General features: G+C 36.6%; 1 protein-coding gene across 16 annotated transcripts in view; it reads right to left on the reverse strand.

Moving 5' to 3' along the window:
• HMBOX1 (homeobox containing 1) overlaps positions 1-27,439 on the reverse strand; it is a 151,567-nt gene that overhangs the window by 1,987 nt on the left and 122,141 nt on the right. For 2 of the 16 annotated variants that reach the window (XM_006906237.3, XM_025042517.1), the window contains exons 7-10: positions 4,270-4,352; positions 2,612-2,707; positions 1,688-1,779; positions 1,348-1,452 (exon numbers count right to left, since the gene is read on the reverse strand). In XM_006906237.3, coding sequence (XP_006906299.1) covers positions 1,357-1,452; positions 1,688-1,779; positions 2,612-2,707; positions 4,270-4,352 — 367 coding nt within the window. In that variant the 3' untranslated portion in view covers positions 1,348-1,356. Of the gene's footprint in view, positions 1-6; positions 1,453-1,687; positions 1,783-2,611; positions 2,708-4,269; positions 4,353-27,439 lie in introns of those variants that run through there. The other 14 variants (XM_015585063.2, XM_025042509.1, XM_025042515.1 and 11 more) reach the window with 12 other exon arrangements.

Genomic DNA, 27,439 nt, shown 5'->3' on the forward strand with positions numbered 1-27,439 from the left:
GATGATAATCAAACATGGCTTATACCAGTTTTGCAAAAAATATAGTGCTATTCACTGAAGGCCATACTAGTGAGCTATTACATTCTAGATTGGTACTCTTACAAATAGATTATTAGAATTCATGGTATCTCTCTACTGAACTGAGAAAACTAGACAAAAAACTAGACAGACACCAACATCTTATGGATAAAAATACATTTTTGTAAAAAAAAAATATACAAAACTCAATTACAACAAGACAGAAGTGTAAGTGCCGGAAACGGCCGTGGGGGAAAGTGTGTGGCACCCTCCTGCTGTAAGGCAGCTGTGCGAGGGAAGCGGCAGGTGTCTTATTTAGAGGGAATGTGAGGCTCTCCCTCCGCACGCAGCTCGAGGTGTTAAACAACAAAGCTGTGAAGGAAACTGGCACTGCAGGGTATTTGTCAAGGCACTGGAGACAGTGTTACAAATAAGGGGTAAGTTTCTCACCTGTCACATCTTCAGGGGACTCTGCATCAAAAAGCTTTGGAAAGGGTAAGTCCTTTCGGAAAAAAAGCGTGAGATCATGGGAAGTGCTGCCCTTAGGGCATCTGGAAAAAAAGATGGAAATGACCCACCTACATTGGTAGGTTGAAAAATAACAGGAATGTTTCCAATTAGAAAGGCTTACAGAACGTTCTTTTGAGTAAAATGTGGAGCTATGATTTGGAGCCCGAAACAGAAAAAGGTAACCCTTGGGAAGTACGGTTACCATTGCTTCATTCTCAATTTCACGGACTGGTCTTGAGAGTTTAAAAAGGACTGGCATGGGATTGCATGCTCTCTGGCAGTATCTGTGCTCAAGCTGGTAAACAGAGGCTGTACAATGATAGGTAGAAGGGAAAACATAGAACTATATTTAAGAGCTGGCTGAGGAACTAAGAAAAGGGGTATACATCACAGGAAAGCTTCCTTCCCAGAGTCTCGGAGAAGACACCATATTCCAAATGGAAGTGAATTTTTAATCCTATAAAAATTTGAGTGAAGTCTGTCAACAGATATGTGGGGGGAGAAATTCCCACATTCTTGGTTACTAAATTATTCCATCCAGTGGCTACAATTAAATATATTTTTTCCCCCCAAGCAATGAAGAATAAGTCAGGGTGAGGTGAGAAGACATGCATTTATGAGAGGATGTGTGTCAATGTGCCAGAGATTCTGGAAGAACCACTCATCTCGGCACGAGGGCTCCCACTGCAATGGGGCCGTAGTGGGAGGGACCTTCCACTGTGTGCTGCATTGGTACATGTCGAGCCATGGATCACAGCTACCCGGTAGCCCCTAGTATTTCTCAAACAGTGTGTGTGTGTGGTGAATGGTGTAACTTGCTTGTTTGGATCAGATCCTCCTCTCTTCTTCTACCTTCTCTGCTTCTCTGCCTCCCTCTGAACTTCTTCCCTCCTCCTCCTCCCCATTGCGTACTTGCCAAGTATCCTGTTGTATGACAATAAATCCATGTGGGTGAATAACGATCTCTCACAAATTCAACAGGACAACTGAATCTTACCACATTCCTTTCTAGTTACATGAAAATCTAACTAGACACATGAGCCCAGTGGAGGGACATCAGATTGTCTCCTCTCCCCCACCCCGTACCAAACGCACCCACAGAATTGAGTTGTCATACTACCCCACTCACTCTAACCAGAACGAATGCTCAGCTGCCCACCTGCTCTGAGTAGTCATTTCCATCGACGTCGTCACTGTTGGAATGGCCTCCTGGGCTCTGTACATCTATTCCATGACTCTCCAGGATTGCTGCTTCTTCGAAAAAAGCGAATAGATCCCTAAATTATCTGTTACATCATCGTAATGGCCTAAACACCGAATTAATTTTCATGTTGAGGCAATCAGAATGTCATCGAACAAGTCCCCAGAATCCTCTACATTTTGTTTCGTTTCAATTGCAGACGGATGGAATCTAGCTGCACACAGGGCAGGGGAGGAGCACGTCTGCCATTCTGGGGTCCCTGTCGCTATGTACACTATGTCTGAGTGGCTGTCAGGCGCTTTAGAAATACTTACCAACTAATGAAACAGCTCTCTTGTCTTGGGGTTCTATAAAGCGTTTGAGATTTGTAATGATGAAGAGGGAGTAAGTTTATAAATGAGATCATTTTAGAAGCTCAAAACCAATCTCCCATCCCAATCTCATCAATTCACAGTTCTTAAATGCTTTTTTAAATCTCTGCCTTTTGCTATATTCCGTCTATTAATATTCTTTCATTCCAATTTTAACAATCAGATGTTTCTTAATACTGAAGTCACAGCCCAGTAACAACAAAGAAGCTTAGAGTATCATTCCCTCGAGAGAGAGACCTTACAGGTAATATGCATGACAGGAGTAATTGCACAAAGGCCATGTCTAATTCTAGATTCTAGAACATTAAGAACAAGTTTTAGAAAGAATTATGTCATTATTATAATACAAATAGTATACGTAATACTAACTTTGGGTTATTAAAAGTACAATGAAGAAAAACATAAGGGCAATAGTTACTAGGCTTAAAATTTAGGGCACTTCAGATCCGCAGCTCAGCCCCTCACACACACAACCGCTTGAAAGGCGAGAGCCGCCCCTCTCATACATTACCGATGTTCGCTCTCCTCTTGATCTCCTTCCGTCTGTTCGCAAACCAATTATACACTTTCAGGGAGGTGACTCGTTCCAGATCTGACAGTTTTTTGCCTGTGAATGCATGTGATAAAATTCAGATAATCTATGTCTGAGACTAGTTTTAAGGGATAATACTTTTATTTTTGAAAAGTTCTTTTGATTTCATTGATTGCTAGAATAACAGATACTGGTAGATTTTTTTTGCATTACCTAGCACTATGTTCACACTCAAATTATCATTGAATAAAGAAACATAAATATACAAAGAGCAACTAGTAACAAAATGCTTCAATTCAGAAAGCCACACATTAAAGAATTCTAATATTAAATACAATGTTAAAGAATTCCACAAAGTCAGTTGGCTAGGGTTTGAAGTTCACATGATAGTACATGCAGGCTTCATTTCATTATCATCATTCTAGATGAATATGTTATTCTTTATCAAGTTTCCAGAGAGCTGAAGTTTACTTACATCTTTAAAACCTTATATTAACTAGTCTCCTGCTGTCTTAAGACAGGATATTATTCAGGCCTTCTTGGGGACTAAAGGTCATTATGACCATCCATTATTGTAACTAAGCAGGAACACAGCACAATTCAGGTTGCATTTTAGATTTATTATCTTCTATGCTGTCAGATATGACTTCTTACAAACAGCACCATGAATTGCCAACAAGGACCCACCTGTACCTTTCCCTCCTCCCCGTCCTTTTCTGTTTCAGCTTTTAATCCACAGTGGGTGGAGAAACTAGAAAACAAGTTAGGGCCTTGATGACTTCCGGGTAAAGTGTTTTCCGGGAAGAGTTTGTGTTCCTTTAGTTTTCGGACTGGGACTTTGGCTTGTGCGAAATGAGGGTTTAGATGTTGTTGGAGCTGAATTGGCAGAGTCTAGATTGTTAGCAGTCTGGCTTCTAGCTAAGGGAGAATAAATTACTAAATTATTATAAAGCGTTGACACTTTTGTGTATAGCCTTTATTCCAATCAAATTAACCAGCCAAATGGAGATCCATCGGATCATCTTAACTAAGAATGGTTTCTGGTAGCAAACCCATAAAATGTGGAATATTTTGGTACACAGAAGAAAAGACATGAGTGTTTAATTGGCTCCACTGACCTGCATAGGAACAATAGGACTTCAGAATGGAATTACTCTCAATTCTTCCTAGCTAAGCAGAAGTCATCCCAATATGGGAAGGAGATAGATGCCAACTCCAAAAAGAATTCTTTGTTCAAACAGGAAAACGGAATCATACAATTTATAGAAAATGTTAATAAAAAGATTAAGATAGATTTTTTTAACCCTGCTTAAATATTCCAAACTTTAAAATTATTTTGAAATTGTATTTATGCTATATTTTTGGAAAGAGAAACCTACATAGTCTTTAAAAAACATCTCAATCTCTCATATCTTAAGCAGAGACATTCCCATGTGAATATTTGATTTGGAGGAGTACCATAATCACATCCCTAAGAAGTATAGTTTGAACAGGACAGAACAGTGACTATCCACAGAAGGATGGCACAGAGAGAGTTGAGAGCACTCAGTTGGGATGGGTAAGAAGAGATTTAGGGTCCTAAATGACCTGAAGCTGAGCTCCACCACGGAGCAAAATGGTGCTTGCTGCCGCCTTACCTGGCTTCTGTATAACTGCATTGCAAGCATTTGCAATTTCTTCTCTCTTTGCTTCATCTGGGTATTGATTCTCATTGAAGTAACTGCAGAGGCAACCAATTAAAACAGAGTTTGTACTTTTTGAAGTGTGCTCTCATTACATTAGCCCACTGGAAAATATGGTCCTCTTTAGGAATGTAACAGAGTGTCTAGTCCAGGCTGGCCAATGGAATTTTCTGTGAGGATGGAAATGGTCTCTTTTGTATTGTCCAATATGGTAGCTGCTACTCACATGTGGTTGAGCACTTGAAATAAGGCTGTGACTAAGGAAGTGAATTTTTAATTTGATTTAATTTTAGCGAGTTTAAATAGGTAAATGTAGTGGGGGCAGCGGGATTAAAAAAAAAAAAGGTAAATGTGACGAGGGGCTACTATACTGGATAGCAGAGGCCTGGCTACTGCTATGCTTCGTTAAAAATGTCTTTGATATCAAAGTTACTTGTGATATGTATGGCTGGCTGAAGTCACAGAGTTCTGTTACTGAGGCATGGGTAACAATAGGACTTTTTGTGTGTGTCATATTTTTTTCGTAGCAAAACTGGAAATTACCCAACTTTCCATCAATGGAAGAATGGCAGAACAAATTATGGGATATCTATATTTATACACAGCTATTTAAAAGTGATAGGAAAAAAATAAGTTAGACTTCTATCCACTGACCCGGGGGGATGTTTATGACATATTCCTAAGTGAGAAAAACAATCTGCAGAATAATGTGCATGCAAAAATACCATTATGGAATTTGAAAAATTCCGTCTATGCATACATATTTGTCCTATGCATACATATGGATAAAAGCTAGAAGAGTACACATTAGGCTGTAAATATTATTTCATTGTGGGGGAAGGGGATTAGTGGGAGGAGATTTAAACATTTTTGCCTTTTTCCCTATATTACAAAAAAGCGCATGTTACTTCTATACAGTAGTACTTGAAAGAAATTAGGATCACCGAACCCATCTTAGCATTATTAGACCCGTGAGACTACATGTGAGAACTGAATGCCTATTATGCTACTTTTCCTGTCATCTATGAGTTTAAAGAAAAATAATTTTTGTGTTTTGAATCTGTAAACCTAAGATTAGAAAATGATTCCCTGTCCAATTCTAGTTCCTCCCATTTCTTCAGGGCTTCCCCTCCCCTAGTAGGCAGCTTTCCCCATTCCCTCACCCTGCCAGCACCGAACGGCCTCTTTCTTCATAAAACATAAGTCATACAACTATGGCATCCTAGTCTTGTCAACTACTGTCCTCCACAATGATCTCCTGCTTTATTCCATGATATAAGCATCTCTCCCCTCATGATTTTCTGCTATCGTTTTTAGGACTCTAGTGTTGATACTGAGGATTTTTTTTTTCAAGTCTCTGTCCCCATAACTGTTCCACTGCCATATTCCTGACCTTTATCTTTACGTCACTTCCACTATTTACTTGGGCAAAGACACTCTGGCTTAGTTCCATGAGCCAGAAGCACTGGCATCACCTGGGAGCTTATTAGAAAGGCAGAATCTGACTAAATCAGATTCCGAATTTTAACAAGATCTCCAGGTGATTCGAATGCATATTAACATTTGAGAAGCACTGCATTAGCTCATTCATTTAAAATTCAACAACAAAGACAACAAAAGCAGATATTAAAAACCTTTGCCCTGTGGTAAAGAAGAGAATTCCGTTCTGACTTCAAGGTTTAATTACAATCTACTGGAGAGACAAGTCCATATACTTGTGGTAAAATTCCATAGGCTTTCTAAACAGTACTGTGGGAGTAGAGGTGAAGTGAAGATGTGCTCTGTGTGGTTCGCAGGAGCCTGGAAAACCTTGGCAGAGGAAGTGCCATTTAAATTAGGTCTCAAAGATGGACAGGAGTTTTTACAAGGCAGAGGAGGAAGAGCATTTCATGTACGGGGGGAGCAGCATGTGCAAAGTAGATAAAAGCCTTCAAAATTCGGGGCAGAGAGGAATTCAATGGGGTTAGAATATAGAGTTCACAAGAAGAAATAAAGACATTTGCCTGGAAAAGTAGGATGGGGTTAGGTTGTGATAAGCCTTGTCTGTTCTTTAAGTAGTAATGACTTCACCCTGAAATAGAGGTTTACAAGCCACAAAGAGAGATGGTCTCCTCTGTGTTTTAGAAAAATAATATATTTTCTGGACTCACCCCTCAGAATTCTACCTCCAAAATCTCAAATTTTGAAGTTCCCCAATCATCTTTCTACTTACTCCCCCTTTTCAAAATAATTTATTCTTCACTTTCTTTATAATTTCGAATCCCTTTAACCCTCGCTCTCCTCCTCCCCCGCCCCCACACACACAAACACACTTTAAAAGGCTGCTTATCTATTACTCTTTTCCTGGCCTCACCTCTCATTTCTTAGCTTGCACTCCAGGGTGAACCAAATCAACAATATCCCTGTGGAGAAACTTAGACTGCTTAGCTTTTCCATCCCTCCCACATACCCATCCTGCCAATCTCCTACCCTGCAGAAAGCGCCTTCCAGTTTTTTTTCCATTCTTCCCTCAGAGTACCAAGTGTTCTGGGCAAAGCCATTAAAAAGAGCCAATTGGTTTCTTTAAAAATCTATGCTTTTTAATCTTAACTGGATTCCTTCTGATAAGAAAACTTTTAGTCCTTTCTTTAAAAATGTATTTTAAATTACAGTTGATATAATATATTGTATTAGTTTCAGGTGTACCACATAGCGATTATATGTCTATATAAGTTGTGAAGTGATCACCCCATAAGTCTGGTAACCATGGTACCTATGCTGTACTTTACATCCCCGTGACTATTTTTATAACTGGCAATTTATACTTCTTAATTGCGTCACCTTTTTCACCCATCCCTGTCCCCCCTCCCAATCTGGCAACATTTGATTTGTTTTCTGTATGAGTTTGTTCTTTTGTTTTGTAGATTCCACATAGAAGTGAAGACATATAGCATCTGTCTGTCTGACTTATTTCACTTAGCATAATACCCTCTAGATCCATGTTGTCACAAATGTTAAGATTTCATTCTTTTTCACCGCTGAGTTATATTCTATTGTATACATATACCACTTCTTCTTTACCCATTGATCTATTGATGGACACTTAGGTTGCTTCCATATCCTTTTAAAAAATTTTTATTTTATTATTAGTTTCAAGTATACAATACATTGGTTAGACAGTTTCTAAAATGATCCCTCTAATTACTCTTTCTTCCCTCTGGCTCTCCATCTAGCCATTACATTAATGCTGACTGCATTCCCTATGCCATGCTCCCCATTCCATGACCATCTATCAACCACCAATTTGTACTTCTTTAACCCTTCACCCCATTCTCCTATTTCCCCAACTGCTCTCACCTCTGGCTGTCACCAGACTGTCCTCTATATTTGTGAGCTTGTTTTTGATTAGTTTGTTTTTTTGTTCCTTAGATTCTGCAATATAAGTGAAATCATACAGTATTTATCTCTCTCTCTGTCTTACTTATTTCACTTAGCATAATAACCTCTAGGTCCATCCATGTCATTGCAAATGGTAGGATTTAATTTTTTTCAATTGCTGAGTAATATTTCATTGTATATATGAAGCATAACTTCTTTATCCAATTGTCTGTTGATGGGCATTCAGGCTACTTCCATATCTTAGCTATTGTAAATACTGCAATGAAACAGGGATGCATATATCTTTTCGAATTGGTGTTTTGGATTTCTCTGGGTAAATACCCAGAAGTGAAATTGCTAGGTCATATTGGTAGTTCTATTTTTAATTTTTTGAAGAAACGCCATACTGTTTTCCATAGTGGCTGCACCAATTTACAATCCCACCAACAGTGCTTAAGAGTTCCGTTTTCTCCACATCCTCAACAATACTTGTTTGTGGATTTATCGATGACAGCCATTCTGGCAGCTGTGATGTGATATCTTATTATAGTTTTAATTTCATTTCCCTGATGATTAGTGATGCTGAGCATCTTTTATTTGTCTATTAGCCAAATGTATGTCCTGTTGAGAGAAATGTCATTCGGATCCTTTGTCCATTTTTCAATCAAATTGTTTATTTTGTTAGTGTTAAGCTGTATGAGTTCCTTATATTTTGGATACTAACTCTTTATCAGTGTATCATTGGTGCATATCTTCTCCCTTTCAGTAGGTTGTTTGTTTTTGTTTTTGTTTTTGTTCAGTAGGTTTTTGGTTTCCTTCGCTGTACAAAAACTTCTTAGTTTGATGTAGTCCCATTTCTTTATATTTTTTCTTTTATTTCCCTTTCCCAAGGAGACATATCCAAAAAAATACTCCTGAAAGAGAGAGATGTCAAAGAGTTTAATGCCTATGTTTTCTTCTAGTAGTTTTATGGTTTCAGGTCCTATATTTAAGTCTTTAATCTATTTTGAGTTCATTCTTGTATATGGTATAAGAAAGTGATCTAGTTTTATTCTTTTGCATGTGTTTGTCCAGTTTTCTCAACACCATTTATTGAAGAGACTGTCTTCATCCTATTGTATATTCTTGCCTCCTTTGTTCCAGATTAAGTGACCATATAGGTGTGGGTTTGTTTCTGGGCTCTCTATTCTGTTCCATTGATCTATATGTCTGTTTTGATGCCAGCACCATGCTGTTTTGATTCTTACAGCCTTGTAGTACAAACAGTTTGATATCAGGTAGCGTGATACCTCCAACTTTGTTCTTCTTTCTCAAGATGGCTTTGGCTATTCAGGGTCTTTAGTGGTTCCATAGAAATTTTTGAATTACTTGTTCTAGTTCTGTGAAAAAATGCCATTGGTATTTTGATAAGGATTGCACTGAATCTGTAGATTGCTTTGGGTAATACGGACATTTTAACAATGTTAATTTTTCCTATCTATAAGCACAGTATATGCTTCCATTTATTTGTGTCTTCTTTATTTCTTTATTCAGTGTCTTATAGTTTCAGTACCTGTCTTTTACTATCTTGGTTAAAATTTTCCTAGATATTTTATTCTTTTAAATGCAATTGTAAATAGAGTTGTTTTCTTAATTTCCCTTTCTGATAGTTTGTTATTGATGTATAAAAACACAACCAATTTCTGAATATTATTTTTGTATCCTGCTACTTTACTGAATTCATTAATCAGTTCTGATAGTTCTTTTTTTGTGAAATATGTAGGGTTCTCTCTCTATAGTGTCATGTCATCAGCAAGCAATGACAGTATTACTTCTTTCTTCCTAATTTGGATGCCTTTTATGTATTTTCTTGTCTGACTGCTGTGGCTAGGATTTCTAATACTATATTAAATAAAAGTGGTGAAAGTGCACATCCTTGTCTTGCTTCTGATCTTAAAGGAAAAGCTTTCAGCTTTTCACTGGTGAGTATGATGTTAGCTGTCGGTTTGTTATATACGGCCTTTATTATGTTGAGGTATGTTCCCCTCTCTCTTTACTTGATGCGAGTTTTTATCAAATAGATGTTGGATTGTGTCAAATGCTTTTTCTGCATTGATTGATATGATCGTATGATTTTACTCTTTATTTTGTTTATGTGATGTATCCTGTTAATTGATTTGTGGATATTGAACCAACTTTGAATCAAAGAAATAAATTCCACCCGATCATGGTGTATGATATTTTTAATGTGTTGCTGAATTCGGTTTGCTAATATTTTGTTGAGGATTTCTGCATCTATGTTCATAAGGGACATTGGCCCAAATCTTCTCTTTTTGTAGTATGTTTTTCTGGTTTGAGTATCAAGGTCTTTTAGTCCTTTCTAACTGTCTTTAATACTCTTTCATGCCTCACTTACCGGAAATCTGTTTACTCTTAAGTCCCAAGACCTCAAACCCTCTTTTTGCAGATGAACCTGACTTTTCTTTTAACAAGATGGAGGTTATTTGAGTTTACTTAAAGAAAACTTCCCAACTTCTAAACTTCTGAGTTCACTGCTCACTCATTTCTTCATCCCATAGCAGAAGACACATTCTCCTACTCTTTATGGTCTGCTTCTCCAACTTGTGTCTTTGATCTCATTCCTTCTTTCATTTTCTCAACTCTTTTCTTTCTTGCAAACCCCATCTTTTCCCTGTATCCATGCAATTACTCTATTTCATTGATTTTATGATGTACATTTCTTCTTTATTATCTCTAAAATCAGGGTATATCTTTTAACTGGTGGTGTCTGAAAATTAACTAGCAGTATTTTTTCCCCCTCATTGGTACATAAAATAGAAATGTGTTTTTACAATCATGGCCTTCTTACATTTGATAGAATATGATAGCTGCTAAGACCTATAGGTCCTATATTTCAGCAACAGTTCTATGGCCACTACATCTCATTATAGTAACTCTTTTTCCAAATTACTGCAAAGCCTGTGACTGATACTGTACTTCCTCTAATGTCTGATTAATATTCCTAATGTACATGTCTAGTCATGCCATTATTCTGTTCAAAATATTTTAAAGATTTATTATAGAGGTGTGTTCGGTTTCCAAACTACCTTTGCATCTTTATCTGCTACGTAACTACTCTCATATGTGCATGGTATAGTCTAGGAAAACGGAATAACCTTGTAAATTACCTGCATCTCTGTGCCTTCCTCCTACCAGTATATCTGTTTTTGTCTTCCCTCCAACCCAAATCTTGTCTTTTAGGATATAGCTCAAATATTACCTCTTGAGTAGACAAAGGTAAACATTTTATTCACCCTGTGAATTTTACAGCACTCCGTCTGCTCCCCTCTTATACTTCTTTCATCTTGTATCATGCTTATCACTGTATACATCTCTTTCCTACTATACTGAAAGCCACCAGGGTGCAAGTTTGACTCATTGTTACATGTACTCCTCATTGATAATAGTGATGACAAGTCAATAATGATGAACAGGGTGGCTCCGTAGTGTAGTAGTTAGCATGTCTGCTTTACACACAGAAGATCCTGGGTTTGCGCCCCAGACCATGCCCTGGGTACGCCAGGCCCCGGGTGCACGCTGTGAGCATGTGCGAGGAGACGCCTCGCCTTCAGAAATCTAGTTCTTAAGGAGAAACGGCAACATCCATAGGTCAGGGGTGGAAGTGGGGGTGGGGGGAATTAAAGAGGGAAAAAAATGTACTAATAATGATGAACAAAGTCACCACCAACTCGGTGTAGGGGCCTCCAAAAGAAATGGGTACCACTGTAAATGAATTGTTGACGACCAGTCTAGAGCTATAGCAACAGAGTCTTGAAGGATACCTATTAAATTGTTACAAATATTGGGGGATAGGTGGAAGACAGGGAAATATTGGGGCAATTAATATTGATTTTTCACATTCTGCCTTATACACTTTGAATTTCTAAAATTAACATGCTATTTAAAAAAAATTTTAATAAAAACTTTGGGGAAACACCACAGCAATTAAGAACTAGTCTAATGATCAGCACAACTCCATAAACAATTTGTTTGGAAAATGTATTTGGATCAGCAAAAAATATTAAGATTGTGACTGCTATTCAAGTGAACAACAGAATAAAGCCATATTATTTCTGGAAGCTAAATTAGTATTTGTAATTATTCATGGCATACATAATTTGAGTTAAAAAGTTTTAAAAGTCATTTTTAGTCTATGTTTTTAGACTCTAACTGTATGAAATAAACATCAGAGTAAAAATAAATCACTAACTTCTTCCAAATCAAATGCTCAAGAATATAAAAATTCATTCCATATAGTATTAAATCTCTAAGCCTGGCAATTAATCCTTTCTTCTCTGTTAAAGACCTATTTTCTATAATTAACCAATGTAGGCCCACTGAAAACATTATCAAAATGTGCTACTACACAGTAGGTATGTACACTGGACTATGAATACTGCTTTCATCTTTTACTCTTTCAGTAATGTTTTAATATTTAAAAATATTAATTCGAGACATACAATATAATCTAAATTGACAAAATGATATATTTTAAGATCTCATGGCAAATATTTAAGTTTAAAATGTAACGATTAAAAATTTTCATTGTAAGCACTTAAAGCTTTTTGGTGGGGGCAGACACACAATACTGATGTAAAGTGGAAGAGTTTTTAGGAAAGACAATGGCAGTCCAGGAAATAAAGTATTAAAAAAATATATATTATATGAATATGAATAAAGCATTGTACTTGAGTAGATGTAAGTTAAAAATATGGACCCTGATATTAAGAACATATGGTTCAGTTGAGGAGAAAGATTTGGAAAGGTTAAATAAAAAAAGCAGTCAAAACAGTAACAATTGTGACACAAAATACATTTAGTTGCCAATTAAGAATATAAATGATATCCTAAATAATTCAGGGTAGAAAGATATCTCTATGGACTAGGCTGATAAGGCATAGCTTATTGAATTGGGCAGGCTTCTGAGGGATGCACAGACTACAGACATTGGAGAGGAAAGGACAAAGTTAACAATAAAGAAAAGCTATAAAAGCTTAAAAACCTAAGATGTGCTTGGAAAACAGAAGCAACTAGTAATGAAATCTGATTAGACTACAGGGGTTATCTGTAGGGTGATCACACGTCTTGGTTTGCCTGAGATAGTACTGTTATCTTGGGTTATTAACAAATTCCCTTTCACTCCCTCAAAGTATCCCATTTTAGACAATAAATGATATGGTCACCCTAGGACCACATCACATTATTGACTTATCTGAATTTAACTCAGCAAAAATCCCGCTAAGTCTTTTTCACAGGTGCTCTGGAAGAGGACGTGGTAATTGCTCTGAAAAAAGGAAGCATCAAAGAAGACAGTAACTATAGTTTCTATCTAGCTACACAAGGAGCTTTCTAAGCCCAAGAAACCTGCTTGGCCTGTAATAGATATTCAATAATCAACAGATGGCTGAAGGAAACAAAGGTGAAAACATTGAAAATAGTGGTTTCAGTTAAGAATTTTAGTGAAAGCAAGACTCTTTCAGAGAAAGCCAGCTGAGATCTCACCACATTGTACACTATCTTCTCTAGGTACATTCAGGGGTTTTAGACTAAGACATAGCTGAACACAATGCATTAGTATAGTGCTCATTTTTGAACAGAATATAAACAATAGACTATCAATAAAGTTGGGAAATAAGTCTAATGACTTTGATTTTAGACATAATTAATCATTCAGTCAACCAAAAATGTTGACTGAGTCCTAGTTTTACATCTAGCAATTGGCTAAATTGTAGCAAAGATGAATCAGACAAAGCTTCCCAGTGTAGTCACCGAAGGCTGTCTGTATGTAAAGAAACACATTATAAAAGTATTGTAAAATGGCCTACATTGGTGTTATAAGTATACGGGTGCAGAGAGGAATCAACGTTTGTACAGGGTAGTGAAGAAAGAGGAAGGAGGGTGAGTGAATATGAGGCAGAGGAAGCAACATGTGTAAAGAAAGGGAGTCATGAAAGAACTTAAAATGTTCTGAGATGGAAGGAATTAGGTGTGGTTGGATATACTGTACTAAGATGTGGTAGCTGGGGATCAAACTGAAGAAAACATTGGGTTCATATTTTAAAGGGAACAACAGTGTGTGCAGTTAACTTTTTAGGCAATGGGAGCAAAGATTTTAAAGCAGGGGTATTACATGACCAAGCTTACTTCTGTAGTGCAATATTTCTGGTGATACTGAAGGCAGAAGCCAGTTAGGAAAGGGTCTGAAGTAGGCTGAGGCATGGAAATAGAGAGGAAAGATGATTTAAGAAGTTTTTCAGAATGGTAACAAAACTAATTCAAAACAGCCTCACCACCCAAGTTTAGGCTCCCTTCTCCCAGGACAGCCTTAGAATGGTTTACACGATTTATTATTCACCTTCAATCATTCTAACCTTTAGATTATTTGAATGAATAGATATTTCCACTGTTACCAAATGGGTAAACTGTAGAAGAACTTGACTCTTAAAGGAATCTGTTTCTGAACTGGAACTCTGGAATTCAAAACATATTTCTGTCCCATAGAAGGATGTTTATAGCCCTAGACATTTTCTAAGACAAAAAAGGGAGGAGGATGTAAACAGAAATCTACAGGTAACAATAAAAAGGTGACAAATCTGAAGGGCACCACATTTTTATAGACAAAGGATATTGTCAGCTGAATAATCAGTGAGTACCTTCACAGAGAGAAACTCAATGATCGTTTTTTTGCCAGACAATGACAGCAAAGAATTAAAATGAAAAGTGGCAAAATAATTTACATGAGATGAGAAACCATAAGCTAGTAACAAATGGAAATGTCCTTGAGGTACTTTCATTTCAATAACACCGAAGTCTATAAAAATTGCAGCCAGAAAATTCCTCCTTTTGTGTCTCAGCATATAGAAAAGACAGGGACTGACTCTCTAAGCAAGGGATAATGCCATGTAAATGAACATTTTTTTTCTCTGCCTTTATATGAACTATCTCTGTTAAAGAGATATTTAAACTTCCTATTCCAATAATTCAAAGGTTTCAGGATTGTGAGACACTATTCACTATCTATAATCCAATGTGTATTTCTTCACCACTTAGTAAAATTACTGGACAGTGGGCAGGAAAGAGAATAACATTAAACTAAAAGACTTTGGAATTTAATTGTCCCATCTCCTATTTGAGAGTATATGTGTTAAATGATATTCAGCAACAAACAAAATAATTTAAAGTGTTCTCTCTTTTTTAAAACAGCAAAGTGAAGGCAGAGTTAAAAGGAAAAGGAAAACCTGTAAGTATAGCGACTATCTTTTGTTAATCCTTAAAGGCCTAAGGAACACCTTCGGTTCACTTACCAGGTCAGTGATATTCTATATTTTATCCAAAGATGTCAAAGCCCCTCTGATACTAATCATGCCATAAAATACCCCAGAGAAACAATCAGGGGCCAGAGAGAAGTAGTAGGAGCAGAGCTAGAAATCAGCTCTGCATATAACTCTTCACGATTTAATGTGAACTTTAGGACAATTAGGCACTTTGAAAGATTATTCACTGATCCACCTCCTCATTTGAGAAATGGGAACAATGACAAGCTTACAGATGACAAGCTTCCCCAGAGTTACAGAGCTGGGTAGGATCAGAGACAAGATTCTAGAATTCCAGTACCATGCTCTTTCAACTACTGTTTGCTAAGGAATTTGTTGGGTGTAGTGGGTTCAATTAGTGTCATCTGAAAATTCATGTCCACCCAGAATTTCAGAAAGTAATCTTATCTGGAAATAGGGTCTTTGCAGATGTAATTATGGTAAGGATTGAGATGTTACACTGGGCCCTAAATCCAATAAGAGTGTCCTTATTATTAAAAGAACACAAACACGGAGAAGACAATGTGGAAATGGATGCAGACAATGCAGTGATGCATCTGCAAGTCAAGGAACGCCAAGGATTGACAGCAACTGCCAGAAGCTAGAAGAGAGGCATGGGAGGGTTTCTCCCTCAGAGCCCCCAGAAAGAAACAATTCTGCTGACACCTTGATTTCAGATTCTAGCCTCCAGAACTGTGAGAAAACACACTTCTGTTGTTTTAAGCCACCCAGTTTGTGGAAATTATTTCAGCCCTAGGAAAGTAATATAATACTCTGGGTAAATAGTACAAAAGAATGGGATAATGTGATTCAACTATCAGATTGATGGACTTTATTTCACTATAGACATACGCCTAGCAAGTAGACTGGAATAAGCAGCTATTTCTGAAAGTACGTAGTCTGTCAGCTGAATAAGACATTTTCTCTAGAAAGTCTGGTCAAATACTGAAAAATTCTAACTGCATTCTTTTTCCTTCTGTAATTCAAGTAGGACTGCTACTCTTTTTATTTTATGCCTAATGCTGTCCTTGAACAGTTTTCATAATCTCCCATTTCAAAGCTTTCTTAAAATTTTTAAAATTGGCTACTTCTTGGTAACAAACGAGGCTAAGAGATTGCCATATTCACCTGTATCTTCAGCAATTAGTACAGTGTTGATTTTATAAAATCTTGGAATGTTAAGTACAAATAAATACTTCTGTAATACAACACAAATATTATCAATATTTTAAAAAATCTAAGAGATGTAATAAAACAATTATAGTAGGGACTTACGGGTCAAGATGGCAGAGTAGGTAAATACTATGCTCACCTCCCACAACACCACAGCAAAATCACAACTAAATTATAGAATAACCATCATGGAGAACCATCTGCAGAGTAGCTGAACTGAAGTCCTATAACTAAAGATATAAAGAAGAAGCCACAGCAAGACTGGTCAGAGGGGCGGTGACACGGAATGGGCAGGTCCCATACCTTTGTGTGGCAGCTAAGAATTGGTAGGTATATCTTATGTGTGGAGGGCCCCTCTGAGGAGCGGGCGCTCTCCAGCCTGGAGTACCAGTGTTGGCAAGAGGAGTTTCCACAACATCTGGCTGTGAAAATCAACAGGAACTCAGTCTGGGTGAGATGGAGGGCTGCTCTAAAGCCAGGTGTCCTCTTAAAGTGCCTGAGCACAGAGTCACTTGCCCATAAACATTTGCCCTAAGTTCTAGCTAAGGGACAGCAGCTGGAAAAGTGCCAAGTACATACTGGGAGGAACTAAACTGACTAGTTTCAGGGTAAGAGCTGGATGGGAAGGGGTTGGGACACCTAACTCTGGGGACGGAAGTGCTGGCAAGTGCCTTTGTTCCTTTGTTGAACCTTCCCACCACCCAGCTGGCCCTGTCCAGGTGGGTGCCTAATCTGAGCTCTCTATTAACCTAACACTGTTCACCCTTCCCTGGTGATTCTCAGAGACCCCACCCCACCCAACTTGCATGCTGGGCTGAACCTTTTCCAGCGGCTCCTTCACACAAGCAGCCTACCTTGGCTCACACTGCGGACTTTCCTAAAATCTCTCAAAGGTCCATAAACCCCAAACAAGCAGTAGCTGGCCCCAAGCCTGGTACCAGCCTTGGCTTAGGGCAACGTAGACAAGTGTGGCTACAAACCTGACACCAGTGGTAGCTGGCTTCAGCTCATATCGTAGTGCTCACCAAAGAGTCCTAAGTCCAACACTAGTGGCAGCTGGCTTCGGTTCGCAGAATAGCCTCTTCCAAGCACCTCTAAGCCCAGCACGAGTGACAACCAACTGCATATATCTTTGTAGCTCCTACCAGACAGCTCCAACCCAGGCACAAGCAGTGGCTAACCTTGTCCCACACTGGATCCCCTCCAAAGAGGCTCCAGAATCAACATTTCCACAAGTGACATACCCAAAGGTCAGACTCAGCTGGCACTAGAGCCCTCCCTGTTCTGTGGGGTCAGCCCCTGCACAGCAGCTCACTCGCTGTAGTTACGGCCAGTTTTCACAGCCAATCAACCCGAAGATCAATCCTACACACTGATGTGCCAAAAGTAATCAAGGCTCAACTACAACAGGAGGGTGCACAGAACTCACAAGAGACACCCCCTAAAACACTCAGTTCAGGTGACCAGGGAGACTACCACTGGGTACCACAGGCCACCTATTACATAAGGCCACTCTGCCAAGACCAGGAGATGTAGCAGATCTACCTAATACACAGAAACAAACACAGGGAATCAGCCAAACTGAGACAAAGACACATATCCCAAATGAAAGAATGTGGCAAAACTCCAGAAAAAGAACAAAACGAAAGAGAGGCAACCAACCAACCAGATACAGAGTTCAAAAGACTGGTTTGTAACAAACTGCCAGTTATAAAAATAGTCACAAGGATATAAAGTACATCATAGGGAAAAGAGTCAGTAATACTGTAATAACTATGTATATAGTCAATAATAACTATGAATGTAGTCAATAGTATTATAACTATGGTGTCAGATGGGTACTAAACTTATTGGGGTGATCACTTCCTAAGTTATATAAATGTTTAATCTCTACGTTGTACACCTGAAACAGTATGCCGACTATAACTGAAAAATAAAAAACTTAAAAAAAAGGTATAGTAAAATGTTAATGGTGGAATTGATGACTGTAAAATTCTTTCAACTTTGCTGTATTTTTGAAAATTTCGAGAAAACAGTAACTGGTAACACTAATAAAATAGTAAAATTCTAGCAGCATCTCTATTATATCAGAAACATGGTAGCAGAGCCCACCATGCCCAACACAATTTTTTTTCTTATTATAATTTAATGTCTTCCTGAAAGTCTTAGTCAGTACAATAAGACATGAAACAGATTTAGGAAATAAACTGGGAAGGAGGGCCATAAATTTATCATGTGCATATTATACTATATCAAGAAAACCGAGGGATAAATTGAGAATACCTCAGAAATAATCAGATGGCTGGGTATTTACAGACAAAAATATCAAAACTTTCCCATGGATAGGTAATAATCAGTTTGACAATAGAAAAAAGGCATCCATTCATAAGCACAAGAAAATGAGAATTAAAAATAAAAATACCTAACAAGAAAAATATAGAAACCATGTAAAAAACTAAAAAAAATTTACTAACTTTGCTGATAGGTAGGTATAAAAAAGATAGAAATGGAGAGGCATAACACATTCCTAGATAAGAATAACAGGACAATCTCATTTCTTCTGAGATGAATTTTTAGGTTTAATGCACCTTTAATAAAATCAAAACACATTTTTTTCCCCTTTTTTCTATGGAGAGTGGTATGAGTCAACAATATGATTTTAATGTTCACCTGGAAAATCAGATGAAAATGGCTAAGAACTTTTTGAAAATAGTAATAAATGGCTCCTATCCTGTTAAATAGTATGAAATTATAAAGTTATAATAATCCAAACTATGGTTCAAGAATTGATAAGATCAATGGAACCAACAAATAACTTTATACGCAAGAAAGAATCTTAAACCTAAGGAGGAATAGAAAATTGGCTATAAGGAAAATAAGACCAAACTAGATCCTCACCTTACAACCCACCTGTATTAGAGTTAAATATAAAAGTAAAGTCATTTAAAAAACTAGAAGGAAACATCTGAATGACAAAGCATAAGTGACTGAGGCAGTAATACACACATAAAAAGCACTGGATTTATCTACATTTAAATAAAAACTAAATTGCAAATAAATGCAAAGGTGTAGCATAAAGAGTTAATGATCTCATTCGATAATAATATACGTGTTAATAAGAAAACAGGAGTATACAATAGAAAAAATGGGTAAAGGAAAAGAACACCAGAAGATCAATAATTAATAAATGTGTAAAAATGTTTAGCCTCACTAGAATCAGAGAAGTTTAAATGTAGACAAAAATAAAACACTGCCTTTCACCTACAGAGCCAATTTTCACTCACCAAAAAGATGATTACAGTGGGCACAGAAGGCAGGCTCTGGTGACAGGAGCAGTATATGCTCAAGGCCATTGCTGCTGATGTGAATAAATTCAGCTTTTTGGAGGGAGGTGGTAGTAATATGGCCAGACATATCATTCTTAAGACAAAAGTTAAGTATAAGGGTGTTCCTGTCAATACTATTTAATAAGGCAAAACTGAGAAGAATTTAAATGACTAATAAAGTAATAATGGTTAAATAAATTATGGTATAGTCACTTGAAGAAGAAAGGAGCCATTAAAAACTCATATTTTCAAAGACTACTTAATGACATGGGGAAATGTCAGTGAAAAAAGTAGTTTAAAAACTGTATGAGAGTTATTCTAGTTATGTTTACATAGATGATAGATAGATTGATGGATACCCTTAATGTAAATATGCCAAAATATTTTCAGTGGTTATTTATGAATGGAAATATGTTCTTCTTTATACAGTTTTCTAATAGTTTACAATGTGTTACTATTAATTTTCTAATAAAAATATTACCAAAAATAAAGCTAAATTGGGTTATATAATATTACAAAAACCTACCTCTGATTATTTTTATAACTGCTTTTCAAAATACATTTCTCTCTTTCACCATCCCTGTATCTGTCCACAAAGTGGCAATATACTCAGTTATGAAATTAGGCCCGCAAGTAAATACAGTTGTCCAGATGCAGGGTAATGGGTAATAAATTATAGTATATCTTAAAATGGATTCAATCATTAAAATCATGTTTTCAGAAAAAACATAAATGATATTAAATATAGAACTATAAATCCGGTATAACCTTTTTTTGTTTAAAAAGATATATAGATATGTATATAACACAGAAAAATGACTGAAAATACACCAAAACGTTAACGATTAAAGAGTGGTATTTAAATTTTCTTCTCTATATTTTTTGAAATTTCCCCATATTTTATATAAGAAGTATCTGCTAATTTTGTAATTAAAAAAGAATTATCTGAAGATAGCATTTGCTGCTTCAAAGCATGATCAAAATAGAACTGCATAAAATTATTTTTAAATAATTTTCTTTGTCTTAATGCCTTTTGGCAACAAACAAATTTACACTTTAAAAGTCTGGTTTGCAAACACACTACAGTACAATAAACAAAAGATGTTCTACGATAATGTAGTTTTTATTAATTAAAGTTTATTTTTAATTCTACCGACTTAAAAAATAAATAACAGCTCTCTCCAAATCAGCTTTTTGGAAGGTTCACATGATTATAAGAAAAAGCTAAAATATAAACGTGTTCTACTACAGAAGATACTGTAAGTTTTCATGTCTTTGCAGCTTAAAAGTTTGAGAATAGAAAAGCCTGTGAAAAATGACTTAAGTGGAAAAATTAATATTGGCCTATGAACAGATTAAAGGATTCAGATATGAAAAGTTGAATTTTGGAATCCTAATCCATAAATTCAACAGAATCCCATAACATAGCTTATTACACATGGATTTAGATAAACCTCAGAGTAGATCCTGACAAAGAATCAAAGAACTTTAAACTGGAAGAAAACATTACCAAGTCAGCCTCTTTATTTTGCAGATGAGGACATGAAGTCTACATATGAGGTACCAGAGAGGAGATTTGAAGTGCTCAAGGTCACAGGACCTAGAACTCAGGTTTCCTGACTCAGTCCATTGGTTCAAAGGAATGGCCATTATTCAGTTAAGACATGACATTGTTTCAGAATTCCTTTAAGACGTAAATCTCTCTAGCAATGAATCATCTAAATCAAACTCTGGTAAATTTCACAAGAGCTTCTGGAAGCAAAGATGTGACAGCATCAATAAGAAACCCATGAGAGCCTCAGAACCACAGCTACATGTGTCCTAGGGGCTTTTTCCTCCCGAAAAAGGAAATCTAATTGCTCTGGTGACAACCATAACACTGACCAACCATTTTCCCCAGGCAGAGGAGAAATAAGTAAACCCTTGGGCTTCTTCCTTGAACTGCAACACCAATGCACATTTAAAGTCTATGTATACAGTGCAGTTAACCTACTGTGGAAGAGTTAGTAATAATACTTCCTCAGACACCAGTAGTCCCTAAAAAAAGCTTCTAAGTCCTTTCATGAGAGAGATATGGATACCATGTCTGAAATGAGCCCTAACATAAAATTTTCATCTCCCAATAGGAACTTCTGGTGGGACTGCAAATTGGTGCAGCCACTATGGAAAACAGTATAGAGGTTCCTCAAAAAACTAAGAATCAATCTACCATATGACCCAGCAATCCCTCTACTGGGTATTTACCCCAAAGACTTGAAAACTCATATCCGAAAAGATATTCGCACACCGATGTTCACAGCAGCATTATTCACAGTGGCCAGGACATGGAAGCAACCGAAGATGATTGGCTAAAGAAGCTGTGGTACATATATACAATGGAATATTACTCAGCCATAAGAGGAGATGAAATACTGCCATTTGCGACAACATGGATGGACCTTGAGACAATCATGCTAAGTGAAATAAGCCAGACAGAAAAAGTTGAAAATCACGATATCACTCATATGTGGGATATAAACCTAAGAGCAACAAATGAACAGGACAAACCAACAGAGACTCAAGGACATGGGCAATGGACTAGTGGTTACCAGAGGGTAGAGGGGCGGGGGTAGGGAGGAGGCAGACAGGCAGGAAAAACTTAAATCATTTCTTCAATTAAAGAAATTTTTAAAAAATTTCATCTCCCAACGTCCTTCACTGCAAAGATTCTTTGTTTAAATATTTTATTTACTTATTTATTGCATGCTAATTGCCACTAGACATTTTATCAACAGATTTCAAGGGTAACATTGAATTTAGAAGCTAAGTTTTTAGCACACTGTATCTTATCATTAAGCCTTAGAAAACAACACAAGCTTTTTATCACTTGTCCAGGAACATGCAGCCCTAAATGAAGCCTGACCATACTAGAGATTTGGTATGAATCGTATTACCATGTGACAATTATAGAGCAAGTTCTTCTTCTAATATGATTCATCTTTTAGTCATGTCTTTCTATGACAACCAGGAAAGAAAAAATATAAATTTTCTGAAGTTGTCAGGCAAAAAAAGTAAAACAAATTCTAACTACCTTAAAGAAAAACAACTGAGAAACAGTATTTCTCTTGAAATGTATCTCTTGACTGCATGCCACTGACTTCATTAAATGTTTGTCCAAGCCTCCATTTTATTTTAATAAGGAAGAAAAAAGAACATACACAAGAGGGCAGTGTTTGGTTTTGCTGGTCTACGGATTTCCTATTTCCTACTGAACCCAACAAATGTGAGTGATAATTATGTGAAGTTCATATCAGTGGAAATTGTGGTACCCTGGAGAGTGAATTGCATCTACCAGATCACACACTATCAAGACAATGAGCTGGTGTGCCCCTTGCTGCATCTGCTTCCTTCACTTCTCGCTAGGGAGCAGCTATACCTCCCTCTCTCTGTTTTGTCAGTCTTTACTGGTAGGAAGTAGGTTTACAAGAGATTTGTAAGATGATCTGGAATTGCTAAGTTTCTTACACTGGTGTACGAGTTGTTCTGAGGTAGGGAGCCTACTGTTACCAATGTGACACTACTGACCAAAAATTTATATATAATAATGTAAAGATGAACAGAACAGGATTGATAAAATCACTGCATTGTCTCCTACGTGGTTTTTCTTATGATCAACACATATACTTCAAAATTACTACCTCTTGCTAACAGGATATATATACTTTGTAGCTAAAATGAAAACTCGTCCTCCCGGGGGTGGAGGGATTAGGGGGAGAGGTCTCAACAAATAGCAAATCAACCAGACAACAGCATAGGTTCTTTAGGGAATCAGGTGCACTAGTTGCGGAGTATCCTGATACCTCCCCGAAAAGGGAAAACAGTACCTTGCATTTAGGAATACTTATTACTTTTTCTTAAACCTATGTCTGGGTTTGTTGCTGTTTTTAGTGGGAATCAATCAAACTATCAACAGTATAGATAAATGACTTTTTGCCTTTTAAAAAGCTTAATTGTGATAACACTTGACAAAAAACAAGATACTTATATTGTCAAAGTTGAAAGGTTATCTAACCAATTGTATATAGATTAAATAAATTTCTTTGCAATGACACTACAGATCTGAGGTATAATCATGTTCCAAGATTAGGATTTTGATGACTACTAAAGTTTCTATTTCCTAAAAGGTAATTATAGGATAGTCTCAAAATGGTCAGAACTACAGGTTAGTCTGGCCTTTTAGAGGCTGACATGTCAAAGTTGGAACCAATAAAACAGAATATTTAAATCAGGCACTATTATGATTGAGATTTCTATGGTACACAGGTTTTCCATGTATAAAGACCACTTTTAGATGCTATCACTGAAATTATATAGTCCATTGAGGCTTCCTCAACCAAAAGGCAACTATATCAGAAAAGGATATTTACCTGTAAGTTCATAGTCTAATTTGAGATCTTCAAATATCAAACACATATGCAGACCTTGGTACATGCTGTATTTAATTGTTTCCTAATGCATTATTATAAGGGCTAGGACCACATCTGTCTTGTAAACTGCTGTATCCCTCAGTGTATTACAATGAGTGGTATGAAGTAGAAGCTCAATAAATATTTGTTGAGTTTAAAAAAGAAAAGCTCACTAGTTTTCTGTAAACCTTTTCCAGTTAAGTCTATAAGTTGGTCTTTGTCAGTATTAATGTTTATAACATGATGCTTTAATTCTGTTTCTGGGATAAACTGTGTCTTCACTGGTGACTCATTACATACAACGCTAATATTTATCAAACTATACTTCATCTCCTTGTAAACTCTGGCCACAGAACAGTATGAGGAACATGGGGTCTTTTGTCCTGTTTAATTGGCTCAGGGACTAGAGAAATGGGAGATCCATTGTTTGTACAAAATGAAACTGCTGGCAGATCTTCTATAAGAGGATGGGGAGGATTTTTAATCTGCCTCAAAAACATTGTGATAATTTCTCTTTTGGCTATTTCTGTTTGACCAAAAAGGAACCAGGAAGTATAATTTGCCAATTTAAAAATGCATTTAAGGACAGTTCATCTTCTTACTGGCTATGAGAAATGGATTGGGATAACTTTACCAGTCAATAAGTGGGAAAGTTTGTTGTTTTTTTTCCTCAAATAGTCTAATGGATTGAAATGAGGTCATGTCCAGGCTCCTGCTGGCTTATATAAATGTTAAGAACTTCTATTTGCAGAGATACAGGAGGAGGAGTTCATTATGTTCTACCCGAGTCATTCTATAAGGAATTACGAAAGAGAATAAACTCTTTAAAATTCAACTTCTAGGATCCATTAATTCCAAAATTTATAGTGCATCCTTGCAGCATTTTCTGAAGCTAAAACAGCAATGACATCAGAAGAGAGGGAAAGGAAGACCAACTTGCCACAGGTTGCAGTGGTGGCAAGACAACCTAAGGGAAGGCAGCATTTTAGGTCCTCATTCATTATAGACCAGAACAAACTTTAGATTTTTCGGGACTCACTCTACTCCCACAAAGTGGATTTTATGAAGGGGAGGAGTGGGGGAGAGGATGGTACAATGATCAGGCTAAGGAAGAGTAACACTGAGGCATTTGAAAGTTATTTTTCTGCTGTTTTTGAGTCATTTTTACTGGATCACTTTAAATCATCAAATTATTATTTATCACTGAATTGAATTTACAGCTTCGACAATTAAAATATTACATTACTCTAACCCCTGCACCGAGTCTAATATGTCTGGTAGGGGAGACAGGGGGATAGCATTTTCTAATTTTGTTAAAGTTGTAGACTTTTATTATATATTCAATTTAATCAAGTTCAAGCAACACTTAATGATGTCAGACTTTATATATAGCGCTGTGCTAGCCTATGGGCAACCCAAATGTAACCAAACCCCTGCCTGCAAGAGGACATAAACTGAAGTACCAGGTAAATTTACTTAGCAGATGGTAAAATAATCCATTCTGGTAAGATACGGCTCAATTTTTCATCCTAACAATGCACTGCTATAACAGGAGTCAGTAGGAAAATTAGATTTTAAAATTTTATAATAATCCACCTTTATAATATAAGTCAGCAGACAAAAAAGTGGATTAAACAAATTTTTTTAAAAAATTGAAAATGGCTGGCATCTCAACATATTTCTTTGAACACACAGGAAAGGGAATACTACTTAGGCTCTTGTCTTCAAAAAGAAAGGCTAAGAAGTTTTTTCAAACTAGTTCTAATTTCTTAATTCCTAGGATGTCTCACAAATATTAGATACAAAGTCCACCTCCCACCCCCAAAATAATTTGAGTCCCTGTCATATAGAGTTATGATCAATTCTTTATACATTAGGAGGAAAGTGGCACAAACAACTTTGAAAATGGATTAAGAGATTTTTTTCCCCCAATTATTAGAACAACCATACTTTGGCATGGATGTGAATACGAATGCTTTGAGAAAGACAAATGTTGCTAACTGTGGCACTACAAGGGTTTTCCACAATCTGGATGCAACCTACTTCCCTAGCCTCATTTTCTGCCTAACCGACCACACACTCCAGTTACCTAATTTTTCAGGCCTCTGTGCCTTTGCTCCACTGCCAAGAATGCTTTTCTTCCTCTTCTCAACCCATCAAAATTATACTGCTCTACAGGACCCAGCTCAAATGCCCTCAGTGCTGCCCTTCCTCCCACCACTCTCCTCTATATCCTGCTGCGCTATGTCTCCTGTGAGTTTTTTAACCTGACTGCTCCACTAGACTGAGACCTATTAGGGTAAAACCTTATCTTTAAATATTCTTCAGCACTGAGTAGAGTGTTTGGCACACAGGTGATGAATGACTCTTTTGAGTAAAAAAATTTGGTAGAACTGACACAATGGGTGATTAATCTCTTTTGAGTAAAAAAAAAAAAAAAAAAATGCTAAGTAGACTTTTATTGGCTGAGGCTAAGGAATACAGAAAATAACTCTTCAGAAAATTCCATTTGAAGAAATCTAGCATTCTTTTTGAAAGTTCTTATTTAATATTTTTGTATTGAGTATTCAGTAGTAGGAGGAATGCATTAAATCATAGCACTACTTTTCTAGCAAGTACTTTGTTTAAGGATATATAGCTCGTGAGTAAGAAAGCTGGCACTGAAACCAGTCTTTCTAACTCAAAAACCAATGTTCTTAACAACTATATTATCAGAAACTAAAAGACAAAAAGTAACATAAAAATATTCAAACTATTCGACATTTAGGGAAATCATTTATTTAAAATTTTTATTACCTCTCCCAATCATTATCTTTGTATGTGTATGACTTTTTACATTTTTGTCATAATGCAATTTCTCTTCTATCACTTAACACTATTTCATTCACAATTTTTCTTTGAATTCACATAGGCCACATCTGTCATTTCACTATGACGTTCTACTTAATAGATTCATCATCACTGACTTAGCCTCTTGCTAAAAAGCTATCATGGTTAAATGTAAAAAAAATTGAAAAAGAATTCACCGAATTTCTTAGGCAAACAAAATCCTATCCTGGTCAGACATATGGTTTCTTTGATTCTAGATGTGAAAAAGATATATTTTTTAGCTAGTCTCCATTCAGCAGCAACATAACAAAGAAGAAAATGAGATGTAAGTTTCTCTGCAACTGTAAAGTACTGAAGAAAGTTTTACTCTGAGAAATAAAGTGAAAAAATAAGCAAATTTCTTCTAAGCAGTGAGAACTTTTTTAGTTTTCTCAATTTATAAGGAAGAACAAAGTAATTCTCACTATCCAGACTGATAAAAGGTAGGTGAACAATGATTTCTTTGCATTTTCAGGTTGCAATACCTTTAAGGTATTTCATTACTATAATATATAAACAAGGAGACCAAGAGATCAGAAGACAAGCTGATTGCCAAACAAGGCGCTGAGACAGATCATGGGGATATACACATAGCCCTAGATAA

The sequence above is a fragment of the Pteropus alecto genome, unplaced genomic scaffold (assembly GCF_000325575.1).
Source record: "Pteropus alecto unplaced genomic scaffold, ASM32557v1 scaffold50, whole genome shotgun sequence".
NCBI lineage: Eukaryota > Metazoa > Chordata > Mammalia > Chiroptera > Pteropodidae > Pteropus > Pteropus alecto.